The 22,571-nt window shown below is 53.1% G+C and overlaps 1 protein-coding gene across 2 annotated transcripts in view; it reads left to right on the top strand.

The window, feature by feature from the left end:
- PLCG2 (phospholipase C gamma 2) overlaps positions 1 to 22,571 on the top strand; it is a 133,361-nt gene that overhangs the window by 15,453 nt on the left and 95,337 nt on the right. The window contains exons 1-2 of one of the 2 annotated variants that reach the window (XM_004584054.4): positions 6,356 to 6,551; positions 11,499 to 11,738. In XM_004584054.4, the coding sequence (XP_004584111.2) occupies positions 11,546 to 11,738 (193 nt within the window). In that variant the 5' untranslated portion in view covers positions 6,356 to 6,551; positions 11,499 to 11,545. Of the gene's footprint in view, positions 1 to 6,355; positions 6,552 to 11,498; positions 11,739 to 22,571 lie in introns of those variants that run through there. The other variant, XM_058675174.1, reaches the window with a different exon arrangement.

Below are 22,571 nucleotides of genomic sequence, written 5' to 3'. Positions count from 1 at the left end.
TTCAGGGTCCCAAGGCTTTGGGCTGTCCTCCACTTCTTTCTCAGGCCACAAGCAGGGAGCTAGATGGGACTGCCAAGATTAGAACCAGTGCCCATATGGGATCTTGGTGCATATAAGGCGAAGACTTTAGCAGCTACGTTATCATGCCAGGCCGTGGTCTTGTCATTTTAACAATGGGTTGTTCATTGTTTAATTGAGTTGTCTGTTGTTATTTTATCAGGATGTTCTTCACATTTGCCTTTGATTTTGGTGGGTGCTATTCCTTTTCTCCATCAAGAGAACAATTTTATCATTTGTAGGACAGGTTTGGAAGAGACATATTCTTTTAACTTTTTTTTTTTTTACTATAGAATAATTTTATTTCATTTTCAAAGACAAAGGAAAGCTTTGCTGGGTACGTTATCCTGGGCCGACAATTTTTTGCTTTTAGAATCTGGAATATGTCACTCCATTATCTTCTGGCCTGTAGAGTTTTCTGTGAGAGGTCTCTTGTGAATTTAATTTGCATTCCTTTATATGTGAATTGGTTTTTTTTTTCATGTGCACATTTAAGGATCTTTTCCTTGTGTTCAATTGAAGAGAGCTTGATTATCATGTGTCTTGGTGAAGACCAGGAGATAGAAAAGTGAAAAAAAAATGAAGAAAAGACCTTATAGATGGCCAAGGATAAATGCAGATGGCAGAATCCAGCTCTGTCCCCCTGCCTGCGACAGTCTTGTACACTCGGCCAGAAACCCCTTCTGAGACTGAACAGACTCCTCTGGAACCTTGGGGGCCAGAAACAGTGCTCGGCCATCCACCTTCTCCCAGGGTTTCCAGATGTCAGGGACTTGGGGTGGCTGGACGGGGCCGTCAGGTGCAGGCAGCTCTAGCTTGGGCTGAGATCCTCTCAAAGGCTCCTGGGAGCCCATGTTGGGAAGACGTGGGTGGAGCAGGTGTCTGCCCTGCGTCTCTATCCCAACGTGGTCCTTGTTCTTCCTAATCCACTGGGGACCTCTGCAGGTGGATTCTGTCAGACATGCCTCCTTCTGCTGCATTCTACTTGAGGCAGTGATAAAGAGTGATAAAGAACTGCCAGGTTCAAGGGGTGGAACCTGCTCCCTCCATTTACGGAATCAATGTTACATCATGACCCCTAACCTTTTTGATCTTATTCATTACTGGGTATGTGAGGATGAATGGTGTCCCCCTAAAACTTTGGAATGTGACCCTGTTTGGAAATAGGGTCTTCATGGACGTGATCACATTAAGATGTCATCATAGGGCATAAAAGCAGGCCCTACAACCAGTGATTGATGTTCTTAAATAAAAGGAGTTGGGGAAAGCTGAGACTAGCATGGCATAGCAGGTAAAGCTGCTGCCTGCCATACCAGCATTCCATATGGGCACTAGTTTGTGTCTTGGTCCAATCTACTTCTAATCCAGCTCCCTCTGAATGGCTTGAGAAAAGCAGCAGAGGATAGTCCACGTGTCTGGGCCTCTGGCTTTCATGTGGGAGGCTGGGATAAAACTCCTGCTTCCTGACTTTGGCCTGGCCCAGTGCTAACCATTGTAGCTATCTGCAGAGTGAACCAAAGGATGGAAGATTTCTTTCTCTCTCCATCTTATCGTCCATCTGTGTAACTCTGATTTTCAAAGATAAAGCCTTAAAATAACAAGAAAAAAGAGGGAAAGTTGGATACACAGAGCTCATGTAGTGGGAGGATGGCAGGAAAGCATAGAGAAGCAAGGATGAAGCCATGTGACATCAGAAACGGAGGCTGCAGTGACACATCTGCACTTCGGAAACTACAATGTTGGCCCCAACACCTTGCTGTCACCACGCTGGCCACCAAGCACTGAGAGTGGCAGTCTATGTCCCACAGCCCCAATGCACCATGCCAGTGACGTCGGACCCCTTGCGCAGAGATCTGGCTAGCAGCAGCTGAATCATCTTTGCAAAGACTCCGAAAGAATGTCCCTTTTGGCCTCATTGCATGGCTGGGGGGAAGTGGTCACACCAGGACGGAATACCGTGGGGTCCCCAGGAAGCTGGCTATGTCGAAGAGGAGGAGCTGGATGGCAGGTCAGGCACGAGACTCTGATGTACATTTTTTTTTTTAATTCCTGTGATAGGATGTACGTGCAGGTGCTGCAGCCTGGGTGATGCACATTTTATTGTTTGGGTCCTCTATTTTACGTATTGTTTTCAAAACTTGAGTACCTAGCTTGGCTTTTGCAGGTGCGTCCTAAGTTCCCCGTTTGCTGGAGTGGCTGTGATTTTGTCAACATGGCCACTGTTTACAATGGCAGCAGCTGTGGCCTTTAGCGCAGGAGGGGATGGGGCTCTGGCATGTGCTTCTCCCCACACTTGGGGAGTTGACTGCTCATTACTGTGCCTGCTTCTTGGCTTTTCACAGACTTGTTTTTGAAACAGTTTTAGTTTTGTCACAACCCAGACACGTTCAGGAAGAATATTTAGACAATATTGCTGGTGTATGGAAATCCAGAACAACATAAAGTTGCACATATCCAATCATGTACATTTTCTTTAAAAAAAATTTAAAGTAATCTTTCGAAGGCACTTTGTTGGGCCTGTGTGATGACTCAGTGGCTAAATCCTCACCTTTCACGCTCCAAGAGCCCATGTGAGTGCTGGTTTGTGTCTCAGCTGTTCTGCTTCCCATCTAGCTCCTTGTGGCCTGGGAAAGCAGGAGAGGATGGTCCAAAGCCTTGGGACCCTGTGCCCATGTGGGAGACCCAAAAGAAGCCAGGATTCGGGAGCTCCTCTGGGTCTCCCGTGAGGGTGCAGGGGCTCATGGATTTGAACCATCTTCCACTACTTTCCCAGGACCTTAACCAGACAACGGGATGAGAAGTGGAGCAGTTCGGACATGAACCGGTGCCCACAGGGATGCCGGCATCTAAGTTGGAGAATTAGCCTATTGAGTCATTGTGCTGACTGTAGTACATTTATTTTCATTATTTATTTCTTCATGTCACCCCCAGAGCCAAAATGACAGACTCACAACCCTACCCTGCCCCAGGAGCTCCCAAGCCGCGACTCTGGCTTCTGAGGACACAGGCTCTCGGTCCATCCCCAGTTGCAGCTCTTGCCGTCTGTGCCATAGCTGTCACCACCCCTCTCCTTGGGGGGTTGCAGGATGATGGATGTGAGCTGTGGACCTGCTCTAGGGTGTGGTGTGACTCACCTCTTGCCAGAATCGCAAGTTGCAGGCCCCTGTGTTGGTGACTGTGGCCTCACCTGCATAGCGGGGTCAGCAGGTGTACTTTAGCATCCCCAGGTGAGAATGTCCTGGATTCAGTGGCAGGGGAGGACCTTATCAGAGGAAGGGGGCATGGGCTGATGCAGGTGGCACGAAATGTGGCAGTCCAAAGCCAAGGATGCCCAGGACACTGGGAGAGGGACACAGCAGTGAGAGCACTTAGACTCCCTGCTGACCCCAGCACTTCAGACTGTAACCCCCAGGCCTGTAAGGACACTGCTTGTGTCAAATTCACCAATGTGTGGTCCTCTGCTATGGCAGCTTTTAGAAGCTAACGCAAGGGTTGTGGCGTTGAATGAGGGCTCAGTGCTTGTTGAATGAAAGAACTGAGTGAGGAGGCTGGCCAGCCCGTGGTTGGCAGGGTATCATCTCGCTGCTTCCCTGTTTACTCACTTCCCCTACCCCAGGCATCCTCACTGCAGTTGGGGAAAGCTGCCCCTTCCCAAGTATCTAGCCAAAGACGCAGTGAATCCCTTGGAGAAAGCTGCTCAGGCCGGGGGGGCCGGAGGTGGCGTGTTTAGAGGAAAGAAAATGGCTTTCTGGCTTTTCCTCTTTTGGAGCTGATTGTCAGGACTGGCAGATATGGGCAACCCCCATCATGTCCCTGTGGGTACTTCCGGCCACACCTGCTCACGCCCACCTCCCTGGGTGTCCAGCACTGCAAGAGTGATGACCATGCCTCTGAATGCACCCTTAAGCCGCTGGAACCAGGGCTTTGTCTTCAGCAGTGCAGCTAGGGAAACTGAGGTACAGAGAGGCAAAGACATGTTGTGGAGGGACAAAGCCACTGTCCCTTCACATCTCACACCTGCACTGCCAGCCTCTCTCACACACACTTGCTCTTGATTCTCAGGCCAGCAGGTCTGTGGGTTGATGCCTTTGGTAAAGCAGTCACTGCTGTGTCAGCCCCTGGGGTCCCATCTAACCAGGACTGGGGCTTTAGCTGGCTCACTCCCCACACACCCGCCTATTCATGAAGAGAAAGGGGCTCCTGGAGGTTGACAGCTCTGGATGTAGCCATACAGCAACCGGAGCAGGCCTGGCTGACTCCAGAGCTCCCTGCCACATGCCCCAGCAGGGACAGTATGCCTACCCGTCAGCCGGGACTTGGACAACTGTTGGGACAGCCCTGAAGCCCAGTGGCTCCAGCTCCTTGCAGTCAGGTGCCCAGCTGGTGTCTGTTGAATGAGCGCACGAGGTCTGCAGGATCCGGGCCTGAGAAGGGCTCAGCAGAACCCAAAGCCCAGGTCTTCTACCACTGTGCGCATGAGTATCAGCAGGCAGGGCCCGCCCCCACAGGAGCTGTGAGCAGCCTGGCTTGACCCAGTCAGGCCTGGGCGGCCACTATGGGTGGTGCTTCCTCTCACAGGGGCTGCCAGCCCGCGGTGAGGCCTAGGCTGGTCCCCAGGGATGGGTGCTTCTCTGAACAATGTCGGGAAAGGAAACCAGACCCAAAGGCTCTTGGGGCTTTTCTGGTAGTTTCTGTGTTGGGGAGGGGGAAGGCTGGTGACAATCCCATGAGCAGGGTGGTGGCCTCTGCCCAGCTGCTACCCTAGGCAGTGGAGATACCCAGGCACAAACAGCACCATCTCTGATCGGGACACTTAGCTGTACTGCTGGCTACTCTCGGCTCCCTAAGCAACCTTAGGAGGCAGGTGCTCTCCCATAGAGCTTTATTGAGCTGTCATTCACACTGCAAACTGTATGCAGCTCAGAGGCTGCAGCCTTTGATAGCACACTCAATCACTCCAACATCCCCGAGGGAGGCCCTGGACCCCTGCGCCGTCACCTTCCACTGTCCCCACATCCCCAAGGCCTCAGCAACTCCCCATCTATTTCCCATCCTGAGTCAGGATATGCCAAAGGTGGATGTCAGGGTCATCAGAGTGGGTAGCTGAGCAAGCTCAGGGCACACAGCCCAGAAAAAGGCTGCTCTGGGACCTGAACCCTGCTCCCTTGCACTCCCAGGCCACCCTGTCCTGTGGCCCTTCCTTCTGCTCAGCAGCGGTGTCAGTAACAGCCAGCCCTGGGCAGTGCAGTAGGGTGGACACCTCATCTGTGTTGCCTCAGGCCCTGACACCTAGCTTACAGGTGGGGGGAGGGAGCCCTGGGCCACACAGGTGCTCGTGGGCTCCTAACAAGCAGGGGAGGGTCAATGTTAAACTCTGTTGACCTGAGGACAGGTGCATGATGCCAAGACAAGCTCATGACCATGTTGCTGGACACAGGGACACTTTCTCCCCACCCTCCCTTTTTTCTTTTTACAGGAAAAGGAAAAGAAAGTACCCTCCACCCTTTGAGGTCACTTCCTGACCCACGTGTGAATCAACAGCTCAGTGGTCACACACTTCACCCCTCCTGTCAGTGCAGGAGAGGTGCTGGCGTGGTCGGCTGGCACTGTTCCTGGCACAGACCCATGAAGGCAAAGCATTCAGCAAGGCCGCTGGCTTTGCATTCAGCACTCCCACTTCAGCTGTGGGCCTGCATGTCTCACAGGGCAATCCCTCCTTGGTCCCCTGAAGACAGGTGCAAGGGGAGTCCAGCAGAGTGAGCCAGCAGCCATGGCCAGCGTCCTCAGCATCCACGTGGGAGATCTGCTTTGAATTCGATCTCTCTCTCCCTCTCTGGGGGGGGGGGGGGGGGGGGGAAGAAGGAAAAACCGCCGAAGGGCTTTAATAAAACCATTTCAAGCCAAGAGAGAATGGGACAAAAGTAGCATTTTCTAAAAACAAACAACTCCACTGTGGTTTTTCTCTCTGCAAATACCGGAGAACAACTGTTGGGGTTCGCTCGTTACTGTAATGAACTTTTGGGGCCGGTACATTTGGAATCAGGTTTTTGCACCTGGGGACACGGAGGCTGATGGGAGGCTCCCTGAAGGTGCTTAAGCGCGGCACCAGCGGCTTCTAATTGGGGAGAAACGAGCATAAATAAGGCTCAGGCTGGACACCTGCACCAAGCAGGCGGGGAGGTTTTCGCTCCCGACCTAGCCCCGCGGCTTCCCGTCCCGACGCCTCCGTTTGGGTTCCTGGCCTGGGCCGCCTCCGCAGCGGGGAGGCCGAGAGGGACGCGGCGCTGGGGGGGCCGAGAGAGGCGGGCCCGGGGTGGCCCGGGAGGAGTCACGTGGCCCCGGGCCCCGGCCAAAGCAGAAGTTGCGAGCGCGGGCGGCGGAGGGCGTGCACAGCAGGGAGTGCCCGGAGCCCGGACGCCGGAGGCTGCGCGGGACCCCGGGGCCCGGACCCGCGGCTAGCGGGCGGGCGGCTGCGCCCTGGGCGGCACTGCCAGGTGAGTCGGGGCGCAGGCGGGGCACGCAGAGACCTGCGCCCAAGGGTGGCAACGCCCGATGAGCTGCCCTCGGCAGGGCTCCGCGCCCTGGTGCAGCTGGCGCGGACGGGGGTAGCGCGCGCTGTCTGACCGCCTACCCCCTCTCCCGGGACCGCTACGGCTGGGGCCTGGCTGGCGACGTTGGGGATCCGGCCCAGCCGCCAGCCACTTCCTCACCCGGGGCCGGCGCCACCTCTCCAGGTCCGTGCAGTGCTAGGGCCTCGACTTTGAATGGGTACTGGAGGAAGCGGTACGACTCGTGGTCGGGGGTTGCAAGGACGTCGGCGAGCAAGGGTCCAGTCGGAGGGATCCTACGTGGGGTTGGCGCCGGCTCCCAGAGCGCTTCCCCGAACGGCACAGGTGGTCGCGGGAGGGCGGGCAGTAGGTAGTGCCGTCGGGGGCGCAGCCCTTTGCCGTGAGACGCCGCCAGGAGCAGCTAAGGACTTGGCGTTTTCCCTCCCCTGCCCGACACTTTTAATGCGGCGCCTGTGCATTTTCATGGTTGTGCTTTTGAATCCCAGAGAAGTTATGCCCCTCTAGCGGAAGAATTCATTCGAGGGGCAAAGTTTGTTGGCGTCTGGTTTTGGGTGGAGGTTGAGGTGGGGTCTCCGAAGCCCACTGGTCTCGAACTAGACAGTGGGACTGCAGTGGGTGAGGGGCGAACCTCCTGTGAATTTCGGTTCCACCAGAGTGGCCCTCGGCAGGGGAGGAGCCTTGGGCAGTCTCGGTTTCGCCCCCTGGCTACTGCAGCCACCCAAGCCCACTTCGTAGGGCAATGCAGAGAACCAGGCCCAGCTGCGTGGGCAGGGTAACCTAAAGCTTTCTGTCTTCTGGGTATGGTGCCCCTGGCACAGACAGGCCCTACCCCTGTTGCGGCTGGTCTTGGGACCTGAGGCTGCCTCTCACTTCCCAGCCAGCGTGGGAAGAGGTGATGCTCTGATGCATTCCCTGGCCGGAGTTGGAGGATGGGAGGTGGGAAAGGCAGGGGGAGAGAAACTTTTGGAAACACTGCTTAACTGTGCAACAGCAGGAAGGAAAGCTTCAGGGTTCTGTCCCCACGTATAAATGCATCCAAGGTCGGCAGCGGGCTGGGTCTCCTCTGCCTGCGGAGTGAGCACTGCTGAGTGCCCTGGGCAGGGGCCTTCGGACTCCGAGCCCTTTACCCCGGCAGCCGCCTGTCTCACCTGCCGCGCCGTCTCTGGTGTGCGCCTCCCGGAACTGGTTGCAGTTGAATGATTTCCCCAGTTAATTTTTTTCTCTTTTTGTGTCACAAACACTGCTGCTGTGAGCTGCTTTGTGTCTAGTGTTTTGGTTGGTTTAAAGTACCTGCAGGTTGTATTTTTTTTTTTTCATTCTTTTATTTGTAAGGCAGAGTTAAAGAGGGAGGAAGACACACACAGACAGAATATTTTTTATTAAATATTTATTTTTATTGGAAAATCAGATATACATAGAGGAGGAGAGACAGAGACCTTCCGTCCGATGATTCACTCCCCAAGTGATTGCAGCGGCCGGTGCTGTGCCGATCTGAAGCCAGGAGCCAGGAACCACCTCCAGGTTTTCCATGCGGGTGCAGCATGCCAAGGCATTGGGCCGTCCTCGACTGCCTTCCCAGGTCACAAGCAGGGAGCTGGTTGGCAAGTGAAGCTGCCGGGATTAGAACCGGCATCCATATGGGATCCTGGCGCGTTCAGGGCAAGGACTTTAGCCGCTAGGCCACCGCGCCAGACCCAGAGAGAGAGAATTTATCTCCCACTCAAGGGCTCACTTTTTAAATGGCTGCAGCAGCTGGGGTTGGGTTAGGTTGAAAACAGGAGCCCGGAGCTCTGTCTGGGGCTTCTGCACTGGTGAGGGGCGGTGCATTTGGGCCAGCTCGTACTGTTTCCCAGGAGTATTAGCAGGGAGCCGGGTTGGAGGTGGAGCAGCCGTGGGATGCTGTTGTCACAGGTGGTGGCCCTCTGGGTATGTGCCACCACCACCATGAGTGCACATGGGTTGCTCTAAGGACAAGAGCAGCCAGGAGTTGAAGCCTACAGCGCCTGTCCTTCCAAGGGTCTCACCTGTAGGGAATGGCAGAGAGAGGAAAGCTCTCCTGGTTCCTGCCTTCGGGGCTCTGGTAGCTCGAGGTGCATTGTGCAGAGAAGGACGTGGGATGGCACAATGGCAAACGCTCTGTGAAATCTCGGCCATGTTTTTATTTACACCTCGGTCACTTCGTAGGGTTACCCACGGAGGGCGAGAAACAGGAAGAAAAAAGGGATTGCGAGGTTGGTTCTTTTTTTTTTTTTTTTTTTTTTTTGCTTTTAAAAAAGCAGAAGCAAAATGGAAATTGCTCTGCCAGTTACTGCTCTCCCTGGGGGTCAAGGCCTTATACCTAGGCTGGGCGCAGGAGCCGGCAGGATGGTGTAGGTGACTGCATGGGAGAGAAGCACCATGGGCGTGTCGGTGCTGATGGACCCACTGGGCTTCTGAGCTGGAAGGACTTGGAAAACTAGCGTGGGCTCAGCTCCATGCCCTCCCAGGACAGGGCTGGGCAGAGCCTAGCAGCCTGCTGCTCTTTGTTTGCTTGGAGGCAGCGGGGTGTACTTCCTACCTGTGTCCTGCCGGATGTTGGTCTTGAGACCCAGGAGTGGGGAACCCCAGCATCACGTGGTGGGAGGCAGTCGGAGCTTTGACTCAGCCTCAAACCCTGAGTCTGCCACTCTGTAGCTGTGTGACCTTGGGTTAGTCCTTCAGCCGTTCTTGAGAGGGACAGGGTCTGCTGGAGGATTCTGAATTCTGAATGGGCTTTGGGATGTGGCCCAGAATTTCTATCTTGCTGCCGCCAGTCTGGGTGACTTCAGTCGAGTAATTTCACTTCTGAGGGCTTCTGTGTTCCCCTCTGGTATTTGTCGTGGAGAGAAATGAGAGGAGCCAGACATGGCAGATGCTTGGCACCTGGGGAAGGGCCCAAGGGGCAGTTCCTCAGATGAGCCACAGGGTACCTTGCCCATTCCTCTGTCTTGGCGATGTGCAGACAAGAACGCTTGAGCTTCAGCTGACTTCTAGGCTGGTCTTTCCTCCTCAGTCATTTTCAAAGGTTGTCTCCTGATGCCCCATATCCTAGAATCTTTACCGAAATGCCCTGAACTCTTCACCCTTTCCCAGATTAAATGGAGAGCCCCTTTCTTGCTGCTGCCACTCTCAGCCAGACTTGGAATTGTTTGGTTTGTTTCCAAGTGGGTAGAGAGCAGGTGTAATTAATGATTCAGTCTTCTGCCAGTGCACCTGAGGAGGTGCCTTTGGTTTACAGGTATGCAGGGGAGGGAGGGGACAAAGGTCAAGGCTGGGCCTGTCCTTCACCTGATTTGCAACCTAGTGTGGGTGTATCTGGGAGCAGGTGCCTGCCATAGAGTGGGCCCTCGGTCACCGTGCTCGCCGCTGGCTGATGAATGTTGACCAAAGCCCTGCCCACTGCTTTGTGCTCTACACACATTGCCGCTTGTAGTCCTTGCTGCCTGTCATCCCTGGAAGGTATTTTATTGCAGCCCCTTTCCCCAGTTGTGCAGATGGGGAGTTGAGGCTCAGAATTTTAGCCACCTGACTGGTGGCCGTGCCATAGCTCTGGCTGCATGCCTATCTCTCACTTCTGGTCTTTGAATGGGAGAACTTTCCTTAATGTGACTGTCACCGTAGGGGTGCCAGAGAAACCACTATGGGCCTCTAAAGGGACCTGGCGGAGCAGGCAGGACGCAGACAGTTGGTGGCAATACTCACAGTAGCTGAAACTAAAGAGCCCTGATTTTGTCTCCTTGCTTTAAGGGCCTGAGATGTATTGGCTTATAAAATCCTTCCAAATGTGTAAGACCTGGGCAGTGATACTTTCTTGTGCCGTAGTGAAAAGGAGGCACCGAGAGTTGACATGACTTCCTGTAACAGCTGGCCCTGAGCTAGCAAGGTAGGCTCCACTGGGTTCTGCTCCAGAGCTCAGGACTTGGAGTTCCATATTAGGGACAGGCAGCATATTCTTGGACATCTGGGATCAGGATAGTGGAGTGGCCCAGAGTGAGGGCTCAGGGCATGGCTGTGGGGCCCATGGAGAGGAGTGACTATGACATGATGTGGCTCATGTTCTGAAAGGAATTGTTTGGCTGTTGATGGGTCAGTTAGCAGGTGGTTAGAACAGTTACATCTGAGACCCTTGGAGGAGCCTTGTGGGTGATCTGGAGTTGCTGGTGGGTAGCCTCCATGGACACCTCCAAGACCTTGAACCCAAGCACCTCTCTGATAACTAAGCAAAGGCCAAGGGCACTTGCTAGGAATTGGCACCAGGTGTTGTGCTGCAACTTCCTTGCTGTCCCGACACTTGTGCTTGAGGCAGGGAGCAGGGCAAAGCAGGCTGTCCGGGCCTCATGGTCAGCCAAAACTTACACCAGGGTTTGGACTTGGAGTTGCTGGATTCTGATATTTCCTGTCCCTTGATCCCCATTTCCCATCAGAGAGGTCTGTGGCTCAGGATTCCATGGACACAATGTGAAGGTCAGGTTTTGTTCTGTTCTTGTTTGTTGCCTACTTTACCTTGGAGTCAAGGGGTGGTCAGTGTCTTTGAGGTGGGCCAGACAAGGATGCTGGGAGCCAGACTGGGCTGCTTTGCATATTGAAATATTCACAATGGGGGGTGGGAGTAAAGGGAGGGGATTGTGCCAGGATGGGGCAATTTGGTTATTCAAAACCAGGGTGGTAGTCAGGGGACTTCCTTTAAACCTGTGTTCTGCCTGGGCTCGAGTGTTCAGTAAGTTCTTGCCACTAGAACCTTCTAAAACTCCACAGGGTGAGCGTGTGATGGGGTTTGGCCCCTGGAGTCTGTGCTCTGTTAACTAAGCCGCCCCCTCAGTGAATTCAAATCAACTCACAGCTTTGTTCTTCCAGCCTCCTTGTTTCTCCCGACTGCTACCTTCTCCCTGGAGCGGCCCACGATGAACACCATGGCAAACGTGGAGGCCCTTCCGGAGTATGAGAAGAGCCAGATCAAGAGAGCTCTGGAGCTGGGCACGGTGATGACCGTGTTCAGCTTCCGCAAGTCCACACCAGAGCGGAGGACTGTCCAGGTGATCATGGAGACCCGCCAAGTGGCCTGGAGCAAGACGGCTGACAAAATTGAGGGCTTCTGTGAGTACCCGCAGGAAGGGCTGAGGCAGCAAGGCGCGCCTTGACTCCAGCACCTGCTCTCCTGCCTTCAGTGGTTATGAGTGTTGTAATTCTTGCTTGTGTGACACCTTGTTTTATTCTAAAAGTGAAAGTGTTATTGAGTGGTGTGGGTCTCTGGTGCAGATTCTGAAGAACCTAGGTGTCTTCTGCCTTTTGTAATTCCTGCCCTAATGGCTTGGCTGGGGGCTGTGTGAACTCCAGGCCTGATAGTCTACGTGACACCCGGCAGGACACTCCTCAGGAAGGAGGTACCTGGTGTTTGGTAAGATTCACCACCCTATAGCTCATCAATTTGTACTTTTTGAAAGTTGCTTGCTCCAAATCCACCAATAGACGCCTGCTAAATCATGACTGTATAATTAATAGCCTAAAATGTGTAAGAACTGGGGGGCTCGGGCTTGCACGCTCTCTCTGGCTCACGCTTCTTTTTGTCCTCCCTGTGGATCCTACAGCAGCCTCACTGCGGCTGCCCCTCCCCCTCCAGCCATGCTGGGCTAGGGGAGGTGGCTGGGAGACCTAGGTTAACCTGAATAAACTACCTTTATGCCTTAGCATGGACTTCAGACTTGATGATTTTCTGGGGATATCAAAATCTGGCACAACAATACCAAGCCAGGAAGGGAAGTGTTGGTGGCAGACTAGAAGCCTAAGTAAACGAACTTGGACTTGACTTTCGGAGAGCCTGCTGGAACTGCTCATCATGTTCCCTGTTGGAAAGCCTCAGGGCTTATCTGGTCCTCCAGTCCACTGAAGACATATGCCCACCTTAGAGCTAATGGGTTCACTTCAGCACAAACCTGTAGCTTGGGGGCCAGATAGACCCCAGCAGCTAGAGGCCTCATGAGTTGCTGAATGCATTGTAGCCTTCAAATGAACTCCTGGTTCCAGCAGAGGGATCTTTCTTTGATTTTGTCCTACGATTGTTTTTACCAAGTAGAGTAGGGGCACTTAGGCCATTTTCAGCTGCAGGCTTGCTTTGCTTTGCCTTTCTCGTTGATTCATTTTTTTTTTCATAGACAATCCCTCTTGTGTGCTGGGGAGCTGGACAACTCCCCTGCAAACATCTCTCTTCCCTCCCTCCTAATCCAGACCCTGGAGACAAACCCATTGCCAATTTCTTTTGTTCAGGGATATTCACTGCCAGTGTCGTGTGTGTATTTTCTTGTAGAAGTAGGAACTGGTGCACTCTTGTACCTGATTTCTGTTTCTATGGAGTAATTTTCTTGGGGTTGGTTTGCTTATCAGCCCAGGTGGATCTGTCTCATTGCGCACTGCCATAGAGCAGCTGGCACCTGGCCATGTGTAACAGTTTAACCCAGGATTGGACATTTCGTGCTGTTTACAGCTTTTTGTTGTTAGCTGCAACAACTTGCATTTTTATTAACACTTGCATTATGGAGTTGTAATTCATATATACATATAACTCACCCATTTAAAATGTCCATTGCGGTGGCTTTGTTATGTTTACAATTAAGTGCAAACACTAAAATTTCACATGACATTTTCAACATTGTTGTTTGGGGTAGGGGAGAAAGAAAACAATAGAAATAGAACTGCCGTCCCCGGTTCAGCGCCCAAATGCCCACAATGACCAGGAGCAGACTAAAGCCAAAACTGGGAGCCAGAAACTCAGTGGGGAGTTTCTCCCAGGGCTGGCATGAACCCAACTGCTTGAGCCATCACGTGCTGCCACCCAGCATGTGGGTGGCAGGAAGCTAGAGTTGGAGCAGAGCTGGGTGTCAAATTCAGGCTCTGGAGCGTGAAACACGGGTGCCTCACCTGCTGTGTAGGATGTCCTGTCCTCACACCTCACAAGGAAACTCTGCACCCTTCTGCCGTGCCCGTCTCACACCCTCCCCTCAGCAGCTCCTCGTCCGCTTTTTCACTGTGGGTTTCCCTTTCATGGACGTTTCATGCCAATGGAACTGTGTAAAAGGTGGCCACTGGCCGCTGCCTCTTCTTGCACTCAGCCTCTTGTTTTCAAGGCTTATCTGCTTTGAAGGCTGCGTCGGAATTCCGTTGCTGTTTACAGCTAACTAGAATTCCCTCTGATGGCTTTCCCGGCTTGCTTATCCTTTGGTCTGTTGGGGTTATGTCTGCTTTTTTGCTAACACAACTAGAGCTGCTGGGAGCGTTTGTGTGCCACTTTCCTGTGTGCAGGTTTTTATTCCTTTTGGCCATGTCCCTGGGAGGGACGTTCTGGGTCCTAGGCTCCCCCTGTGTGGTCCCTGGGAGTGCCAGGTTCACAGGTGGGCACACATTCTTTGTGTAGCAGGGACAGAGGGGAGATGTCTGCTGTTTGGAAGACTCATTTCTGAGTTCAATGGTACAGCATATTTCAACTTTCAAGGGCATTGTCGTAGTACCCCACAAAGGAACCCCCAAATCTGAGGGCACCTGGTCCCCATTCCCTCAACCCTCCCTGCTATGGGGTTCTGAACCTAGCCATTCCCAGGTGGATTCCAGGAGCCTGGCCCAGTTCTTGATTGCACTGATCTTATCAGGAGGGGAAACTATGAAATGTTTTTCCCAAAGACCTTTCCTGGGCATGGGAGCCAGGCAGGAAGCCCTGCCCAGCTGAGGAGGTGGCCAATGGCACATCCACCCACCATGCCAGTTCTACTCGTTGGGGCCATGTTTGACCTCTCCCGTGACCCAGACAGATGGTGCGGCTGGGGTAGTGGCTTGTGGATCGGGCCAAACACTGACGGTTGATACAGGTGGAAAGCCCAGGGTGGCTGGCTTTCTCTCCCTGACCAGCGGGTCCCAAGCTGTGCTGCTGACAGCAATTGCTTGGGTGGCAGATTCGGGAAGTGCTGGCTCCTATTTCATCCTGCTGGGTGTGAGCTGGGCTTTTGTCCCAAAACCCTCACCCTGTAAGTACCTACCACCTCCAACCCAGGTTTCTCTTATTTCTTTACTTCTTTTCCAGTTAGTGGCTGAGTGGGTGATTGGTGGGCTATTGCTCTGGGCTCTGAATTCCAGGAAGCCCCCTGGTGTGACCCCAGTGACTGCTCTGGAGCCTGCCCCCACTCCACTCCCCCATTCCCTCCCTCTGTTCCTTTGCCCCCCTCCTCTTCTGCCCCCACATTTGAATGCTTGCTCTTCCAGGTACTGTTCCAGGTACTGGAACTACAGCAGTAGTTAAATGAGATTCAAATCCTCAGGGAACCTGCATTGTTTTATTAGGCATCAGTGCTGTAGGCCTTGACTGCAAGAGCTCTCAGTGGGCTTTGCTCTAGAAATCAAGCCGGGCTGTTTCTTGAACTTCAGTGATCTGACCTGCAGAATGGGAACCACACTTCTGTTGGCCTCCCAGGGCTGTGGCCAGGAATAAGCTCATGAGGAGCCACACCCAAGGGCTTTGGTCCAACACAGTACCCAGTCTCCAGCCTTTTGCTCTGAGGGTGGCATCTTGCAGGGAGGCCCAGCTCTCCTGTTCCTTCAGGGGGTGTGGTGAGCAGGAATTGGCTGGGGTCTGCAGGAGATGTGGCCTAGGGCTACCTGGGAGGCAGTGTGTGGCTTTGAGAATGGGAATCCCAGCTGCTGTGAGGTCCTTTTGTCTGACCGGTTGAGTGGCTCTCACCTGGGGTTATTTTACCTTCTTTGCTCCTGAGGCCGGAGGCGGGGTGGTGGTGGTAGCATGTGGCAGTGTCTGGAGACACAAGTCGAGGCAAGGCATGCCTGGCGGCTAGTGCCCTGAGGCCAAGGTACTGCTCTAGGCCCTGTTTTGTACAAGGAACTGTCCAGCGGGAAGTGTTTCGAAGCTGGGATGGGAAGAACTCAGAATCAGCATTTGCTTTACCTCACGTGACAAAGTGTTGAATCAGGAGGATTCTGGGGACTTTGTCTGGTATGACTGTCCTTTGCATCAGCTCATTTTTGTCCTTGCCACTGAGAGACCGGAGGACAAACATGGTACCAGCGGGTGTTACTTATGCAAATGAGTACATTCGGGGGTCCGAGATAGGGCAGAGTTTAGTCAGGTGGTTCTTCTACTCTTTCTGGCTGGGGCTGAGGTCATTTAGTGGTACTGAGATGGTATAGTATCTGGTTTGGAAGTTTCCAGAATCTTCCTTCACACATGGTGGTGCCTTGGTGGTTACGACTGGAAGACTGGACCCCGCTGGGACAGTTGACCAAGTGCTGACTACGGGGTGGTCTTAGCAGAAGCTGCATGGCCTCTTGTCACCAGTCACCAGCAATTCTCTAAGCCTGGCTCAGTTTAAGGATAGAGAAGCTGCCTCCTGGAGAGGAGGTATGCCCATCCCAGACTGGCGGTGGCAGCTGACCTGAGCCCAGAACCTGTGGACTCAGCATCCAGTCTTTGCCTTTCCCTGGAGGTGTGTCCGGTGATTTCCCCGCTCATGGCTTGTTCCCATGTCCAATGAGATGATAGAGTGTGGGTAGGAATGAATGGGTATTGTTTGTTTGTTTATTTATTTATTGAAGTTCATCTTAGCAGATCATAGTGGTGGGTCGAGACTTGCACTTCATCCTGAAGATTCCTGCTTTTTTTTTTTTTTTTTTAGAGATTTATTTATTTTTAATTGGAAAGGCAGAGATACAGAAAAGAGAGAGAGGAAGATTTTCTGCTGATTCACTCCCCAAGTGACCACAACAGTCAGAACTGAGCTGATCCGAAGCCAAGAGCCAGGAGTTTCTTCCGGGTCTCCCACACAGAGGCAGGGTCCCAAGTCCCTGGGCTGTCCTTGACTGCTTTCCCAGGCAACAAGCAGGGAGCTGGATGGGAAGTGGAATGCCGGGATTAGAACCAGCGTCCACATGGGATCCCGGTGACATGTGCAAGGTGAGGACTTTAACTGCTAGGCTTCCACGCCTGGCCCTGTTTTCTATGCAAGGTATATTAACTGTGTTGAAAGTAAGAACGACTGGCATATCATCTTAACTGGTAAATCTTCCACCTCCAAGGGCAGCATCCCATATGGGTGCCGGTTTGTGTTCTAGCTGCTCCACTTCCCATACAGCACTTAGGCCTGGGAAAGCAGTGGAGGATGGCCCAATGCCTTGGGACCCTGCACCCACGTAGGAGACCCAGAAGAAGCTCCTGGCTTCAGATTGGCTCAGCTCCGGCCTTTGTGGCCATTTGGGAAGTGAACCGGCAGATGGAGGTTCTGTCTACTCTTATCTCTGTAAATCTGCTTTTCCAATAAAAATAAATTTTTAAAATAAAAATGAAATACAGTAAGCAGAAAGAAAAAGAGCTGTGTGGGAGGAGGTCCAAGGCCTGGCCCCGGCTGAGACGTTTGTGCACCCTGAGAGAGTCCCCTTGCCAGGTTCCAGTCTCCCTTCTACTTCCCAAGCCATGGGTGGGGCAGGGCTGCAGTCTTCCCAGCTCTGGCCTTTTGCAGTTACAGGCATGAGTCTGGGCAGAGGGAGGGAGCTGGTGGAATGGCTGGGCCAGGCTGTGTTTGTGGTCTCTTTTCCCTCCCGCCCACAAAGCCTTGGTCAGGGAGTCTCAGTGGAGAAAGGCCAGCTCTGGGCATATTGGTGTGGAGGCCTGAACAGAGGCAGCTGTGTGCTGAGCCACCTTTGGGGGCCTGGCCCTTGCCCAGTCGGCTGAAGGGACTTTTATCCTCAGGTCCCTGTTTTGGCTGGGGTGTGCTTTCTCCAGCTGCTGGCTGCCCGTAGCTGGGGACTGCTCCTGGCCTCAGGTTCTTGGCTTGGCTAACATGAGTGCTAACATTACGCTTGGTGTGTGTGAGCACCTCGCTGAGCCCCAAGGGGTTGCCGGCCAGCAGGGCGAGAGGAGATGACATGAGCCAAGGCAGAGTGGCAGCTTGTTCTGTCTTCCCATTCTGAGTGGTTTTCTTCTGAGTGAACTTGGAAGTGTTCCAATGTGTTGGAGTGCCCCTGCCCTCACATTTTGCTGGAGTGCAAGGCATAGGCTCGGATGCCACATGCCACGTGTGTGCAGGGACACACTCTGCTGGCTGCTGGAGACGCCCCGATGTAGAAGACTGGGTTTTTGACCTAGCAATTTCCTGATGCATGGGGAGAAAGAAAGATGGGCCAGGAGGAGATCTCAAATGCCGTGTGGGGAAGTTCCAGGAAGCCCAAGGCGGTCAGCTTGGCTCTTGGTGAAGTCCAATGTTGGGTTTCTTTCCATTACAGATGTGGATAGTGGAGGGCCTTTGGCCTTGTGGTTGAGACACCCACATTCCACGTTGCAAGGCCTGGGTTTTGTCCAGTTTCTGCTGCCAGTTCCTGTTCCTGTTCATGCACTCCCTGGGAGGCAGCAAGTTGATGGCTCTGCCACCCACGTGGGGGACCTGGAGATTCCTGCTTGGAGTTCAGGGGCTACTGTGTGATGGTTACCATGGTTACAGGAAGTGGGTGGACACCACAGTGACCTCAGCCAGAGATCTGGCACGCCCCCAAGGCAGCCAAGGCCACGTACGGGCCAATGATGAATAAAGGCTGACATTCCTTGTCCTATCAGGGGCCAAGCAAGGCTGATGTCAGCACCCACGTCAGAAGGGGTGTAAAACCTTTGTCTCCGCTACCCAGCTTGTCTTTCCCACTTGCAGTTCTTTGCTCTCCTGGCCATTCCTCCTCTGCATGGGGCAAGGCCCAGGAGTGGACTTCGCACTATAAAGGCCTGTTTGTACTCCTAGTATTTTCTTTCTCAGGTGGTCGGCAAAGCTAACACTGTGGATGTTTAGAGAATGAACCAGTAGATGGGAGCTCTTCTGTTCCCTGCATCTCTGAAAGAAATAAATAAATAGTAAGGTGACTATCTTTGGCGATTATTTTTGGAATGTTTTGGAAGCGGTGACACGGGTGTTTTCTCACTGGCATGGCCTTGCTGTGTGAGAGTGGTCACCATACTGCTTCCCTCCAGCTCCTCATTGGAAACGACGACTCCAAGGCCCACAGCATCTATTAGTGTATTTGTTTCATTTGGAGGCTTGAGGTGGATGTTTATAAAAACAGACTCTAGAGCCCAAAGGCCTGGGCTCAAACCTTGGCCCTGCACGTGGAGTGAAGTGGCGCAGAATGAACTTGAGCTCTCTCCCGCCACCTGTGTGTGCTTGCGGTTTCTCATGTGTAAATGGTCACACATAACAAACGCCCCCTTTTCCTCGGACTCCTGTGGGAATGGAATGAAGAAATCCAGGTGACATGCTGCTAGTGTGTCTGGCAGAGAGGGTGGGCTTTAGAACTTGTCATGATCACTGCCAGCGTGATTGTCACCCCCTACACACCCTAGGTGTTCGCTTTGAAGCACAGTGAGATGAGCACAGGGGCTTGCTCTGGTTGTGACTGCTTCCTGCTCCTGGCCACCCATCTGCTTCCCTCGGGGTCCGTGCCCTTCAGGCTAGAGCCCACTGGGCTCAGAAATAGCCTTGACAGTGCAAGTTTCTTTTTTATGGATCTTTGTTTTCATCTACTTGAAAGGCAGAGTGACAGAGAGCAAGAACAGGAGTGAGCAGAGTGAACAAGCACATTCGTCCAACCTACCGCTTCATTCCCCAAATGCTGGCAGTAGGTGGGGTTCTGCCAGGCTAAGGCCAGGAGCCCCACCAGGCCTGTGTGGGTGGCAGGGACTCATGTACTTGAGTCATTGCTTGCTGTCTCCTGGGGTGTATCAGCAGAAGGCTGGGTTGGAAGTGGAGGAGCTGGGACCCTGACACAGACTGGCCACCATGCCTCCATTCCTGATGGGAGGTGTAGCTGTGCTCTGTGCAAGTGGTTGAGAAATTGTTGATCTTGTTAGTTCAAGGTTGTCTTGTCTCCTGGGTGGTAGTCACTGATGTTCTTAGGATTTGTTCCTTCATTGAGATGAAAATACGGAGGAGCTGGTGCTGTGCTTGTCACCAGAAGTGACTCAGTGAATGGGGCAGACTGTCTCATAGGAGACAGAAAAGCCAGACCCACGTGTTTATCACTTTGGATGCTGATTGATGCCAAGGTGGGAAGACATGAGGTGACATGGCCAAGAGTAACCCGCCAGCAGTTGGGCCAGTGCTGTTTCAGCTAGGGTAGGTCTCGGCGTGGCCTCTCTATGGGGTGAGGAGGAGGAAACTTTCCAGGCACGGGCACAGCCTTCTTAGCAGGATAACTGCTGTGGGATAACAGGCTGCTTCTCAGAGCTCACGAACACCTGCCTGGGCCAGCATGAGAACGGAATGGGAGCTGCAGCAGTGGGGCTGTGCAGGACCAGCATTCAGGAAATAGCTCCCGCTCTCTGACCGGGTACAGTTTTGCAAGGAGTGCCACAGGAGGCATTGTGCTCCCAGAAAAACTCCAGGAAAAGTGTTGCCAGCAGCAGTTGGAGCTGTTGGATCAGGCAGTAAAGGAAAGGGTGGGGAGTTGAGCAACGAAGGTGAGAGTTGGAGATAAGTTTGTTCCAGAATACAGAGGCACCAAAGTAGTTCTAGATGATCAAGTGGATTTTATGTTTAGAGATGGCAGCGTTCTTGGAAAACATGTGGTTTGTGAGAGCTCTACTGAAATGGCCTCCTGTCCATTCCGCTCAAGGTCTGGAATCTTTCACCTCGTGAATAATTTTTGTGCTGCTTTTTTTTGGGGGGGGGTTGGTAATAAATGGACGCTGTCTCAAATAATAATGTCCACTGCTTCTAAACTTTAGCTTTGCTGTAAATACTTTCAAATAAAATAAATGCAAAAGTTCATGGAAAAATGACAGGAGATATCTGTTAATTCTGGAACAAGATTTTTTTGAAATACATGCATCTTTTCTTTTTTTTTTTTTTTAAGATTTATTCATTTTATTATAGCCAGATATACACAGAGGAGGAGAGACAGAGAGGAAGATCTTCCGTCCGATGATTCACTCCCCAAGTGAGCCGCAACGGACCGATGCGCGCCGATCCGAAGCCGGGAACCTGGAACCTCTTCCGGGTCTCCCACACGGGTGCAGTGTCCCAATGCATTGGGCCGTCCTCAACTGCTTTCCCAGGCCACAAGCAGGGAGCTGGATGGGAAGTGGAGCTGCCGGGATTAGAACCGGCGCCCATATGGGATCCCGGGGCTTTCAAGGTGAGGACTTTAGCCGCTAGACCACGCCGCCGGGCCCGAAATACATGCATCTTTTCATCATAATGTTATATTTACTATGAGCTATTTTCTATGCCAAATGGTCTTTGAAATTCATTGCATCATGAACTTTTTGAAGTACATAATTGTGTATGTGTGCGTAAATTATTTTATTTGAAAGGTAGAGTTACAAAGAGGCCAAATGGTAGATTCTGGTTCACTGCCCACGTGACTTCAACAGCCCCAGCTGGGCCAAGCTGAAGCCAGGAGCCTGGCACCCCGTCCAGGTCTTCCATGAGAGTGGCAGGGGCCCAAATACTCGGGCTGTCTGCTGTTGCTTTCCAGGGAGCTGGATTGAAAGTGGAGCAGCTGGAACTCACTCAGTCAGGATAATGTCGGAGCTGTAACTGGCGGCTTCACCAATGGACTCCTGTGTATGGGGCAGAGTGGAATGTTTTATTCTATCTTGGAAGAGACTTGAGTGGTGTGCCATTTGTGGCTGACACTTCCTGCTTTCCAGCTGTGTCTGCCCTTGGGGCTGGGGCCTGGACTCTCCAGTCTGCTCCCCTCGGAGGGGTACCCAGCGCTTTGCCCACCATCAGTGCTCCTCAGACCAGTGCCCAGCTGGCCATTTGGGGAGGGGACCTTGCTGCCCTCCACGTCTCAGCCTCCCGCAGATGGCAGGAGCTGGGTTACGAGAGGGCATCTCTGAGATAACTTCTCTCTTTAAGTTATCCTTTCATGGTTGCAGTGTTAGCCCTGGTGTTATTGACTGTGTGACCATGGGCACTCCACCTGACTCCTTGCCTTCTCTGAGCCTAGTGTTCTTATCTGAAAGATGGGGTGACTGTAGAACTTCCCTGTCCAGATTGCTGTGTAGCCAACGTTTGCAATTTGGGATGTGCCTGACACAGGGTGCCTCTGACTCATGGGGTCTTGGCACTTGTTGGGAGCAGGTGCCCACATCTGTGCTTGGAAACATCACCAGGTGGCCAGGAGACAGCTTGCTCACGAGGAGGGTCCTCCTGCTGTTCTGTGACATAGAGTTGGGGGTCTTTTCAGGGCTGTTGGGTGTTGTGGTTGAGCTGGGCATCCCAGCCCCTCCTTGCTCTCCTGCAAGGAGAAGCCTCAGTGGGGGCAGTAGTAAAGCACAGGAGTGGCGGGGAGCCCCCGGGGGTGTCAGCCAGCCAGTGAACTGTTGAAGCAGCTTCATGTTATACAGGCAGTCCTGGTGGCCACAGGTGGGCGTGAGTGTTGGGGAGCAGTGCACATGTGGGTGTGAGGCAGGTTTCTTGTGCTAAGAAGGAAAACCTGGGACCTCACTAATTTGTAGACTAGAAACTAGCAAAGTGACAGGCCCGGAAAGCAGAGACCCTGCACGATAGAGGAGGTATAGGATGGAGAGGAGCTGGTCCTGTCTGCCAGCTTCAAGAACCCGAGCCGCATTGTCTCACTTTTTTCCTCGGGATTTTCCTGGCAGGTATCCTGGTTCTCAGCCTGCCCAGCCACTCCAGGCTTTCCCTGGCCTGTTACAGCCTCTGCCATGGGCAAGCCCCCCCGCAGGTAGACTCTGTCCCTGGGGAAGTGAGAAGGGCCTCCCTGAGGTTGCCGTCAATCTGTCGAGAGCAGCTCTGCACGAGGCCCTCTAGCTGTGTGTGATTCTTTCCAAGACAGCTCCATTTCCCCCTCCTGGAAGCAGCAATAGAGACACTTCAGGGACCGCTGGATGAGGCCACCCCGTACTCCCTGGCCTGGGGAGATGGGGTGGAC

Source organism: Ochotona princeps, chromosome 16, assembly GCF_030435755.1.
Source record: "Ochotona princeps isolate mOchPri1 chromosome 16, mOchPri1.hap1, whole genome shotgun sequence".
Lineage (NCBI taxonomy): Eukaryota > Metazoa > Chordata > Mammalia > Lagomorpha > Ochotonidae > Ochotona > Ochotona princeps.
Note: the sequence above shows the minus strand (reverse complement) of the source record. Positions and strands in the feature narration are given on the sequence as shown.